Genomic DNA, 12,808 nt, shown 5'->3' on the forward strand with positions numbered 1-12,808 from the left:
GATGATGCATCACTACTATTTTAAAAAGGGTTGCAGGTCTAGTATAAAGTATCATATTTCAGCCTGCTTACACTCCAAGTACTGACTGTTATATTTAAGCAGTGAAGTATCTCTTGTGTAATCTTCTGACTCCACATACGTGCCAAAAGCAGGAAGTATAAATTTGATTGGCATGAAAAGGACACTGTCATCAAAAAAAGTGTTATAATGACATGACATGTCACATGCCTCGCCTTTTTTATTTTTATTTTTTAATGTCACCTTTGGTTAGCCAAAGAAATAAAAGCCACTCCTTTTCTTTAGCACAACATCACCCAGTTTGCACTCTAACATATAAAAATCATTTGAAAACCTTGACTGTCTTTTTATAAGCAAACTACATGTATATTTTGCGCCTTATGGTCATTCTTCTCATGAGAAACACGACTGCTTTTTGTTAACCTTTTCAAAGTAAAAAGGAACTTTAAAAAATGAGTGCAAGTTCTGGTTCTTTCTTTGTTGTTGTTGTTGTTGTTGTTGTTGTTTACAACGGAGCTTTCTCGTTGTCTCATCGTCTCATCGTCTACTTTCACTCACACATGATCTCATGCATGAACCCCAAATGTCATCATTCCCTGACTTCAAACCAAAAACTGCAAAATAAATAAGATATTTAAAGTAATGGAACTAACACACATACAGAGATTCCTTCATTTTTGAGTGGGATGTGAAAAGAGGAAGAATTTTTAAAAGAGGAAGATCACAGAGAGGGTTCATGATTGCAGGGGTGTGGTATGGCTACGGGCAAATGATGTCCTGTGGTGACCTCTAAAGGGAGCAGGTGAAAGAAAAACAAGTCCAATGTGAATATTTAACTTAACAAATTGGGTTTTTAAAATTTTGCGTGGTGTGTTTGGGGGTTTGATTGCATTTGGCAGCAGATTACTGGAGCCGCATGGTGGGAGTGTTGATCCTCTGTCTTATAGCCTCATCCAAAATGGACAGCATACCAAACAGACAGAAATAAGAGACTTAAATCTAAGTTTTTAGGAATACCATTTAGTGATTACGTGTAGGCGCATGAAGGCGACATTTCAAGGAGGTATTTTAACATTTGCAAACACGCTGGTCATCTCACTTAATTTTCTTTTTAAGTAGTAATTTAGTGTGGAACAACCAGGGTCTAAATCGGGGTGGGGAACTCCAGGCCGTGAGGGCCGGTGTCCTGCTCGTTTCAGATCTCACCCTGAGTCAACACACCTGAATCAAATGCTTAGTTCATTACCAGGCCTCTGGAGAACTACAAAACGTGTTGTGGAGATCATTTAGCCATTTGAATCAGCTGTGTTGGATCAAGGGCACGGTCTAAATAATAAAAACAGTGATATCGAAGTTGTATGCTGGCTGACTGAAGATCTTGAATAAATAATTTTACTTTTAGCATTTAATTTGTAGTACATCATCTTCATTCCCTGAAATCTTTAATACACTGTAGATTTTGCCCTAATAATTCCCATACACTGAATACATTTTACTTCTGTTGTCCACAATGTTAAAAGCATCCCCTTAGTATAGTGTAAGTCCCCTTTGTGCCCCCAAATGTTGGCAGTGCCCATATGGAAAGAAATAGTAAAAACTTATATGTGATTTGCTCATGAAAGTGGCCACTTTCTCATTACTTTCATACATTGTTTTAGTAAGTATCCAAAACATACAAGTTTCATTATATAATTTTTCAAGGGATCTTATATCTGTTTTCACTCTTATATGCTTTTCATACAAGTTTCACACAAGACAGATACAAACTTTATAAGATTTATATATATCTTTTCCATATGGGTGCCTCTACTACTTGCAGTGTCGTGTGGTGCACTGTCAGGGAGTGGCAGCTATGTTTTGAGGGTCTACAAAGTAAAATCCACATGAATGCCAGGAGAACCCTGCACTGTAAAAGGATGCACAGTATACTTCGCACTTCAGAGGTGATCAGAGTGCACTGAAACAGTAAAACAGCTCGAAATTCTTCTTTATTAGATTTGTGGTCACAGAGTCCTGCTTGTTGGCTTGCAGGGTGACATAACTGACAGGAATTCCTTCGCATCTTTGAGCTTTACTCTAACCCAGAGACAAGAACAAAAAAAAAAAAAACATAGCCACATCCGATGTGATACATGGAGGAGTGGTTAACCTCTGACTGCCTCTGTAAGGCAATAAGAGCTTATTCAAAAAAGCAGAAAGAAAATCACTAATGAGAGCCTCTGATAGACGAACAATGACACAGTAAGCCTGCCAGTTCTAGATCACAGAGGCCTCAGTGTGTGGAGGAAGGAGACCCGGCAGAGCATCAAGCTTTAGTGTGGGGTGGACGGTTTACCCATACCTCATTAACCTCCTTACAGTAATGCCATTGAATACTCCCATTTTGTCTCGCCGACATGCAGATTACATCCTAAGTACCTAAAATGCTCTCCTTTTTCATGCTGCGATGGCACAACTTGGTCTTAGGAAGCACAATGTCACAAACCACATAAAAAAACATGATTTGTTTTTTTATAATTGCACAGAAAAGGTTTTTTTGAATGCACACCACATTTCAAAGATTGTTGCCATTTAAAAAAAAGGAAAAAGATTTAGGTGACAAATGTCATATGACTCATCCAGCCATTAAAGATACAGTCGATCATTGCTTCAACCTTATGTGATTAAAAAAAATGAATGTTTTACTAAAAAATATAGATCGATTTGTGTGTATTTACGTCTTCCAACGAACTGATGCGTTCACATAAACTTGGTAATAATCCATTAAAAATGCATAAGAGCAGGCCAGTTATTGGAAACCGCTATGTTGCCGCCATCTGGACATCTTGGTTCTGGCTAATTACATTTTATGTATGTGAGCAGAAACTAGCATGTTTCTGCTCACATACATAAAAAGCATGTCAAATTGATATTGTCTCAATTTTGTTATTGTCAACAGCATAGAAGAGCGACCGTCTCCACTCTGAAAAGCTGACAACAAGCCAGCTGAAAAAAACCCAACAAGCACAGGTTATAAGCTAACATTACACCATCTATGTTTGCCTTGAGTGTCATAAGAACCTTTGACTCTGATACTGAACGAGCAGGGAGAGCTCAGAAAGCTCACTTTTAAGGAAACTGGTCTTGATCTTCAACAAAATTCAACGGAGTTGAATTCAAGTAGTTCGCTCCTTGTCCGTACTCAGCCTCTCGTTACATTCTGTTCCGTAGATTTTATGTCATCTGTCTTAAAGACAAAACAAGGGAAGAGAAAAAGAATGGGGAATAGAAACTAATGGCCGGCAGTATTAAAAAGCTTAAACTAAAGAAAAACAAACTTAAAACAGACACACATCTACGTTAATACACATAAACACGCATACATATACGTGTAAAGTTTGCATTCTCTCCTGCTTACACTTATGATCAATTAACAAATCACCTAGTTAGACTAATTACATTTTTAACCAATTCAACATCTATTTTAATGAGTTACTGCACTGGCATTTCATAAGTACACAAAAAACTGACACGAACCTCCAGCATGTTTTGACCAGACAATGGCAGTTAGATTATAAAATATTAGGGGGTGCTCATGAACTCACAAATCATAATAAAGGGAACATAACAAATTTCATATCAAACATATGTCACAGCAACTACAAATGCTTAGTGGTATTAAGGTCACTCACGGTCAGCTAGACTGAACAACCAATAAAAGAAACTCTAAAAGAAATAAAGCAAAACATGGATTCTCACTTCCTGCAATTAGTGAGAGGAACTAAAAGAGAGGCCAGTTTGTCTGATATTGTGCAGTCATGGATAAGTAATCCATAATGTGGGACCCCAAACAAGTGATCCCCTCTGAGGAGGATTTCAAAGAATGTGCATAAAGGAATAGCTAATGGTCCTCTCGCTCATATGACATTTCCTCCTTTCATGTCACATGTGCTGGGTTAACAGCACATGTGACATGAAAGGTGGGATTTCTCCTACATCAGTGATAGTGAAATGCATATTTCATGAGAATGTGGAAATAAGTGCTAATAAGAACTGTTGTGGAAGGTTTGGTCCAGGGTACGGTGGTCCTAAGGTGCAAAACAAAAAACACACCACTTTGTTTAATTCATGTGTTTTCTCAATGAAAGGGTTTCTTTTATTCTGATTTTGAGGGCAGCGCAGTGGTCACCTCACAGCAAGAAGTTCCTAAGCTTGATTCCTAAAGCCAGACCAGGCTCCAGCCCCTCCACAGCGCTGATTTAGATCAGCAGAAGAAAACGGATGGATGGCTCTTTTGTATATTTCTATGTACATCAAGAGCAAAAAAAGAAAAGAAGCCGAGTCATATACCTGTTCAATAAATCTTTTTTCATACAATTAAAATAAAAAATAAAATTTCACTTTTTAATTTCATTTAAAACAAATTCTATTCTTTGTCTTGCATGTTTCATTTTGGCACCATGGGACTCCATCCCAGCTCACGCTTTGCATCGCAGTTTGCATCATCTAGATTAGCCACCTGTCGTAATCCACTGTGTCATTTTAATCCTACTTTGAGTGTTTTTTCTTCCAGTAACTCCTCCCCTCGTGGTCCTCTCTGTCCCTGCTGTCTCCTCTGCCACTCGCTGTAGGTCTCTGATCCTGTCTGCTCGAGGTAAGGCTGCTCAGCTCTAAATCATTCGATAGACAGATAAACACAGACAAATAACATATGAGCACTTTGAGGATATATGTATCATATTTTGTGTAGTAACTAAAAATCACATTAAAAACAAAATATTTTTGCTTTGATGTCAATTGACAGAAACCTTGTTTTTTACTTTGATTAATACGTCTTTCATAGTTTAAATGAAGGATTTATGCATTTGTGCTAAGTTTCTTCTATTGTTTGCTGCACTGCAATCAGGTTTGAATTTTGCTCTCTAAAGAGCCTAAAACACTCACTGAAGAGAAACTTCAGCACCTGTGTCATGATTCTTGGTTAAAGAGCTTTAACTCAATTATAACAATTATTTGGCTTTATACAGAATTGAAACTATATTTAAGCAAATTGTTTATATATATATATATATATATCTATATATATAAACTTTTCAATTAAAAAAATGCTTTCAGTCAAGCTGCTTAATGAGCAATACAATGTATTAAAGACCCACCTCTTCATTTTGAATGCTATTGCGTCCTCCTGGTGATGTTGTATTTGTGTAGTTCTCAGATTATGTCATACATCATTAATTGAAAGAGCGTCTGCATTGTTTCTTTTTGGTGTAATGTGGTCACGTTCTGTTTGTGCCAAATCTTCTTCCTCCACAGTTTTAGCGTCGCTGCTGTGAGACGCTGCAACCATGGCTACTGTAAGTTCAATTTCTCTGCAACAGTCCAGAGTGCTCCAGTGTCACTTTATCTCTGTTTACGGCAGTTGGGTCAGTTTCTGGCCTCAGTTCAGTGGTTCAGTGTGGGCTAAAAGCATTAGAGGGCTTTGAGGTCTAACTGTCAGCACATGATGCTGCTTAGTATTGTTATTGTGCCAGTAAATGCTGGCTCTGGGATGGGTCCTTAAGCTGTTTTTAAGAAATGGCTTTAGAAGTCCTTTCTGCGATCATGTGAAGCAGATTAACCAGACGTTCGCTGGCATGCATCGTATGGAGTCCGGAGGTCCTTGGACCCATTTTTTGCACAATTAATGCATACTTTTATTCTTATTTGAAAACTACTGAAGCCTGAAACGATGAGGTAAAACACAAACAATAAAGGAGGATTTTAACGTGGATTTTTTGTCATGCAGACTGGTACTTTTCGCATGGTGTCAGAGGAGGAGCAAGCAATGAGGTCAAAGCTGGAGCATTTGACAGTGAAGGATCATGGGCCTGTGTTTGGGCTGTGCCACAAACTGCCTGGACACACTGTGCAAAAGGTAAAGTAAGCATAGTTTCTAATGGCAGCAAATACACGAGTCATATATATGGTCCTTGGATGGCTCAGGGTTCGTGCTGATGTTACCCTTCCAGGCGAAGGATGAGCTGAATGAGACAGATGAGAGACGGGCATCATCACTGAAGGACCTGCGGGCCTTGATGAAAGAGAGGGCAGCCGATGGAGACGGCCTGGCCAAGCTGATCCTGGAGCGCTTTGGGGACAAACCCGACTCTTTGTTCCTGCGCTTCCTCAGAGCTCGCAAGTTTGATGTCGACAGGGCCCACGAGCTCATGAAAGGTGATTTCCAACCTACTAAATACAACTTTATGAGAAGCACTTTATTTCATTGAGTAGAGAGACAAAAAAGAGAGTTTTTTCCTTGCATCATTTTGGCACCCAAGCGCTTCAGTAATTGATGGTGAGGCCTCTTTTGTGCTCCTCGTATGCATGAATCCCAGGCCATCGCTGAGGCAGGGGGGCATGTGTTCATTAATTGGGAGCTTTGAGATTCTTCTGAGTGAGCTGACAAAGCTGTTCTTTGTGTGTCCAAATGGGACGGCAGGTTTGCTTCACTTGTGAGTCCGCCGCGTTCTGCTGGGAACTTCTGCTGCTCTGGGAGCGGGTTAAGATTAAAAAGAGCAATTCGACAATAGTGAGGACACCTTATGACTTGCCCTGCACACACAAAAACCTCTTAATCTTTTTTTCAATCCTCCGAATGATCAGAATGCTGTTTCCTAACCAGATTGGGTCAAAATGATGCCCATTTATTATTCCAATAATATAATAATGTAATATTCCATTAAACCTTGAGCTGATCTTAAACCTAGTAACCTTAACTCAAGCATCGGCATAATTCTGGAACCAGAATTTCTGAATCTTGGTGCTGCTGTTGTTGGAATACTCCATCCCCACAAAAACAAAAATAAACACCTGCACATTCATCAATATAGAAAAGTTGTTCCGTGTGAGACTGGAATCCATGCACATCCAGATGGACTGTCTTTCCCTCTCTCTCTCTCTCTCTCTCTCATAAACACATTTACTGTGGGTTAATTGGTGCCTTGCTTAGATGGACTGGAGCCCCACTGACACAGGACTATCATTGTGTGGGTGCATCAGAAATATGCAGTGCTGTGTACACTGTGGGGTTGTGAGTTATTAGTATCCAGTGAGAGAATTCAATTCAATTCAGTTTTATTTACATAGCACCAAATCACAACAACAGTCACCTCAAGGCACTTTATATTGTAAGGTAAAGACCCTACAAACCCAACAATCCAATAATCCCCTTTGAGCAAGCACTTGGTGACAGTGGGAAAGAAAAACTCCCTTTTAACAGGATAAAACCTCCGCCAGAACCAGGCACAGGGACGAGCAGCCATCTACCACGACCGACTGGTGGTGATGGGAGTAAAACGGGAAAGACGCGCCGTGAAAGAGAGATGGGGATTAATAATAACTAATGAGAATGCAGCTGATCTGTTGGTTGTGGTTCTCCAGGTTACGTACGCTTCAGGAAGGAGTATCCTGAGCTTTTTGAGAACCTGACCCCCGAGGCAGTCCGCAGCACAGTCGAAGCGGGATACCCAGTGGTTCTGCCCAGCAGAGACAAGTATGGCCGCGTGGTCCTGCTCTTTAACATCGACAACTGGGACCTGGAGGAGATCACCTTCGATGAGGTACCCGAAAAGCAGCCCTGCACAGCTGCAGCTCAGTCATCCAAGTGTACTCTGTGAAATATATGTCCTTTTGCGTGTAATAGGTGTTGAGGGCATACTGCGTGATCCTAGAGAAGCTGCTCGAGAATGACGAGACCCAGATCAATGGATTTGTGCTGATTGAGAACTTCAAAGGCTTCACAATGCAGCATGCCTCAGGAATCAAGCCAGCTGAGCTCAAGAAGATGGTGGACATGCTGCAGGTTAGGGCTGAGCGAAATGGCCTAAAATCCAAATCACAGTATAACATCACTGCCTCTTGGTGTTCTTTTACGTTCTTTTAATGTAGCTTTTCATTGTTACGCTGATGACCTGCAGCTTTATGTTCCTCTAACCATTGGAAATTGTGCTGAAGTCTCTAAACTAGAATCTTGTGTATCTGCAATTAGGGGCTCGTTATCGGATAATTTCTTGCTCCTAAATACTGATAAGACAGAGTTTACATGAGACTCGAAGGAGAGCACCATGTTGAACCACATGCCCAAGTTTTTTACAGCAGAGGTTCTTGTCCATGCATTTGTGTCTTCACGTATTGATTATTGTAACGGGCTTCCAAAGAAAAGTTTCAGAGGTCTACAGATGGTGCAAAATGCAGCTGCTCGTATTTTAACAAGAACTGGGAAATTTGAGCACATTACCCCTGTACTGAGAGCTCTTCACTGGCTACCTTGTCAGGTTCGAGCAGATTTTAAGATCCTGCTGCCCACCTACAAGGCTTTAAATGGATTGGCACCTTCATACCTCTCCGACCTTTTACACCTTGATGTTCGATCCCGTGCTCTACGATCTCAGGCCTTCTAAAGGTTCCTAGAGCCAGAAAAAAGACAGTTGGAGAGCGTGCTTTTTCTTTTCGTGCCCCATTCTTGTGGAACAACCTCCCTCAAGATATTAGCCAGGCACGCTCTGTGGAGGTTTTTAAAACTAAGTTGAAGACACATTTGTTCACCCTATCTTACATGTCTTAATTCTATGTCTTTTAGTTTTTAAATTCTTACTATTTTTAACTTGTATTGTGTTTTTACTTATACTGCTATTTATTGCTTTTATTTATTCATCTTTTTAGTTTCAAATAGCTGTACAGCACTTTGTTTGAAAGCGCTTTATAAATAAAGTTATTATTATTATTATTAATTTGAAGCATGTGCCGTAACGATATATATCGCGATATATTCTCTTCTTCTGTATACCATATTTTCCGCACTATAAGGCACATTTAAAATCCTTTCATTTTCTCAAAAATCGACAGTGTGCTTTATAATCCGGAATAATCCCCAGAATAATCTGGGTCCAAAACACCATCTGTTTCAGGTCCCAAAGTCAAAGGAACACAGCGGCATCACTGAGTTAAAAACTGTCTAAATTCGTTCATCTTTAATAAAATGATCAGTGTTGCTGCTTTACCAGGTGTAACAATTAAGTTTAACATCCAGGCATCCATGAAAACAGAATTTATTAAATTTAACAGAGTTAGACGTTAGCAGGAAGTCAGCTCGCTAGTTTCCACCTAAACATGATATTTTGACTGAGAGATTTCTAAAAGACTTAAAACGTACAGCTCTGCTATCACTTCCAACATAAATGAAGACAGAAAACGAAACAGCAGTGACTTTTTTAGGGTTGCTGAAGTTGGACTAGCTGGTATACAATGATGTGTTATGTGATCGCTAGCAACACAGCTATGTTAGCATAAACACAGTGAAGCTGGAGGATGAATGCTATCTTTTTTCCACTCAATAAAAGTTAATGCGAGGGTTCCCGATGACTAGGGACAAATGCAATCGCATGACAGGATGCTGTAAACGGACCAAACTTCAGTCAGGAGAACAACTGAAATAATCAGATGGGAATAGAGCAGCTGCAAGAGAATTCAGCATTAATAAATCAATGGTATGGAAGTGGAGGAAGCGTAGCTTTTGGCTTATTACTGTCGCCCGGCATAATTTGCAGATGATATTGCTTGCAGCCGCTGCAATGCTTTCAACCAAAACAGGCGCAGCTTGGTGACTCCGTCAACATGCGCTATCATGGTAGAGCGCCTAGTCAAAATCTCTAACATTGACCAAATTCATATAATTTCTACTGTATACCGTTTATATCGCCCACCCCAACTGCAGGCCCAAACAGACTCAGAATGAAAGCTGATGTGGAGCCTCAAACTAGTTTTTGGCTCTTTTGTGTTTTTCTGCAGGACTCGTTCCCAGCCCGTTTCAAGGCAGTTCACGTTATTCACCAGCCTTGGTACTTCACCACTACCTACAACGTGGTTAAACCCTTCATGAAGAGCAAGCTGCTGGAGAGGGTAAAGATAAGGGACACAACTGACAGCAGCTATATTTTTTTGGTTTTAAATCTAAGCTACATCTTTAAATGCTGATTCTAACTTCCCTCAGGTCTTTGTTCATGGTGATGAATTGGACAACTACCTCAAAGAATTCGATGCAGACATCCTGCCTTCAGACTTCGGTGGAAAAGCACCGGTGGCCGACTACCAGCCCATCGCCACAAAGCTTTTTGGCTCTGAAGACACCGCTCTCTGAAGAAACAATCCTCCCATTTCAAACCCAAGAGTAGAGCCTTTTACCTGAAGTGCTTTTTGTGTGATCAGATCAGATATGTGGTCTGTATTAAGGCTAGATTTTTACTTTTTTTTAAAAAAAAAAATTCAGGCAGTACATAGACATATGTAGGGTTAGAAGCAGGGGATGTTTTGTGTTATATAAATGGAAAAGGTAAAGGATGTTGTTTAGATATATGAAGGAGAGAATAACTGATAGTAATCACTTGTTACTTTACATTGACATGTACTGACAATCCTCTCATGTGTGACATGTATGAGTGGAGGAAGAATGACAGAGCTGGTCAAGACCAGACTGATTTGTGTTTGGTGTGCTTTGCCACATAGATCAATCTGCTGTACACAGAACAACCTTTTGCTTACGACCCCGTGATACAGATTTCAACATAGCAAAGTCTCGAGGGGTGAATTTGAGATTGATATCCAGAGGGAAAACTAATAAGGCACGAGGCTACATTAGATTCTTGTTTTAGAATAAAGGGCATCCTGATGCAGTGCCTTAAATAGGAACAGTTGCTTGCCTCAGTGGCCTTGTTTCAACATATCATGTGAGGCGTGATGTACCAAGAAGATGCATTCTGGAGGTTGCACTGGATGGAAAAATGTCAAATAAAATATTTTTTGTGCATCTTTTTTTTTTAAATTAATGACCATTTTTATCATTTGTTCTATATTTTAACCAGCTAAACCCACTCTAGGGTTAAATGGTTATACCAGGGTTAATTAATGAGTATATTTAAAATAATGGAGTTTTAAATTAGAGACTGAATGATGTGCGATTTTTTTTAAGGCCGATATCCAGTCCTTATATTTGGTGATTTTAAAATCTGTTATTCTGATGTAGTGGCTGATATATTTTTTTCTTTCAGACACATGAACCATAAACAGATTTCCCACACGTTTGTTGTATTGTTTTTTGTTTGTTTAATGCTCTGCCCAGGGCTGGACTGGGACAAAAAATCGGCCCGGGCCCCGACTAGAGACCGGCCCACCAGGAATTATAGGAAAAGCCATAAAGCCTTTGAATGAAAACAAATGTTGTTGTGATGGTGATGTACACTGTTATGTTGGTATATATGTATGATTACATTTTACATCAGATGACCACTTTGGTTGTAAGATTCAGATAATTATTTATCAAAAGCTAGACATTTTAAATGAGAATAAGAAAGAAAAGTATTTCTTTGTTTGTGCCCCCTTTCCCTGTTAATGCCCTACCTTTGCACCAGAAAGTTTTCCTCTTTCTGGTGCAAAGTGGGCGATAAACAAACAAGAGAGACGGGACTTGCGACAGAAAAGTCATTGATCAGTTTCGTGATTGAAGTAGCAGCAAGAGAGGGAGGGGGAGAGAGTGAGAGAAGAAGAGGCAGCTGTGCAGCGTAGCTGGATGGCCAGTCCAGCTATCAAGTCAAGTCAAGTTTATTTATATAGCGCATTTAAAAGACATCAAGTGTCGGCCAAAGTGCTGAACAGAGAGATAATAAAATCAAATAAAAAAGAATTAAAATAGATAAGAAACATTGTAAAAACACTGTCAGACATCCGTATATATAGACACACAAAGCAGACTCTTATATACACCTGTTTGTAGAAATATAGATGTACATGCACATATGCAGATACATATACGAAAGTGTACACATTCACACACAAGCACACATACGTGTACATAAAATAGGTGTATACATATATACATGCATACATCATCCAATGAGATAAAAGACCAGAATAACTAAAGCAGAATAAAAGTGGTGTCAAAGAGATGCGAAAGCCTTTGGAAATCGGTAGGTCTTCAAATTTGATTTGATGACTTCCAAAGAGGAAGAGGAGTTTATGAAAGAGGGAAGACTGTTCCAGAGTCTTGAAGTGGCAATGGAGAAAGCCCTGTCACCTCTAGATTATAACTGGGAGCGTGGAACCAATAAAAGCATCTGACTGGAGGAACGCAGAGTTTGAGTGGGTAGGTGCAGGCTAAGGAGATTGTATCTGGAGCCAAGCCATGGAGGGCTTTAAAAACAAATAATAAATCCATGAGTCAACTCCATATTTAACTCGCAGCCAATGTAAAGATGCGAGTATCGGAGTAATACTCTCTTTCTGGTACTGATGCATTTTGGTTGCAGGCGGAACAGGCTTGAGTGACAGATGTGTAAATCGAGAGAGTTACAGTAGTCAAGACGTGATGATATGAAGGCATGGATAACGATTTCCAGACCTTCAGATGAAAGATATTTTTGAGTTTGGAAATGCTCCCGAGTTGGAAAAAACTGCCACGAACAACTGAATTTATTTGTTTGTCCAGCTTAAGGGTAGAATTGAAAATGAAACCAAGCTTTTTTACATGGGGGTGTACATTAGGTGATAGTGGGCCCAAGTCATTTCTTATGAGACTAACAGAGTCTTGCGTACCGAAAATTATAATCTCAGTTTTGTCGTAGTTTATTGTCATAAGAAACTCTGACTGTTATGACCTTTCAAACTACAGACCGAGCTCTAAGCTTTCATTCGTGTCCAAGATCCCGGAGAGACTCTCCCAGCTCCAGGCGTACTTGGACACGAACAATATTGCTGAGAAATTTCAATCTGCTTTTAAGCCATT

The 12,808-nt window shown here is 39.8% G+C and overlaps 1 protein-coding gene across 1 annotated transcript; it reads left to right on the plus strand.

Annotated features, from left to right (window-relative positions):
* The first annotated feature begins 4,606 nt into the window (after positions 1-4,606).
* Positions 4,607-10,306, plus strand: LOC113019563 (retinaldehyde-binding protein 1-like). Its single transcript, XM_026163317.1, has 8 exons — positions 4,607-4,651; positions 5,311-5,351; positions 5,783-5,911; positions 6,006-6,210; positions 7,417-7,595; positions 7,679-7,837; positions 9,823-9,933; positions 10,025-10,306. Exons 2-8 carry the CDS (start codon positions 5,343-5,345, stop codon positions 10,169-10,171), a joined length of 939 nt encoding a protein of 312 aa, XP_026019102.1. The 5' UTR covers positions 4,607-4,651; positions 5,311-5,342; the 3' UTR covers positions 10,172-10,306.
* Positions 10,307-12,808: the final 2,502 nt, after the last annotated feature.

The sequence above is a fragment of the Astatotilapia calliptera genome, chromosome 1 (genome assembly GCF_900246225.1).
Source record: "Astatotilapia calliptera chromosome 1, fAstCal1.2, whole genome shotgun sequence".
NCBI classification, from domain to species: domain Eukaryota; kingdom Metazoa; phylum Chordata; class Actinopteri; order Cichliformes; family Cichlidae; genus Astatotilapia; species Astatotilapia calliptera.

Bases quoted from the DNA above. Each gene is read 5' to 3' on its own strand.
- LOC113019563 (XM_026163317.1), top strand. The intron at 6,211-7,416 runs GTGATTTCCAAC...GTGGTTCTCCAG, and splicing joins GGCCCACGAGCTCATGAAAG to GTTACGTACGCTTCAGGAAG. The intron at 7,838-9,822 runs GTTAGGGCTGAG...GTTTTTCTGCAG, and splicing joins AGATGGTGGACATGCTGCAG to GACTCGTTCCCAGCCCGTTT.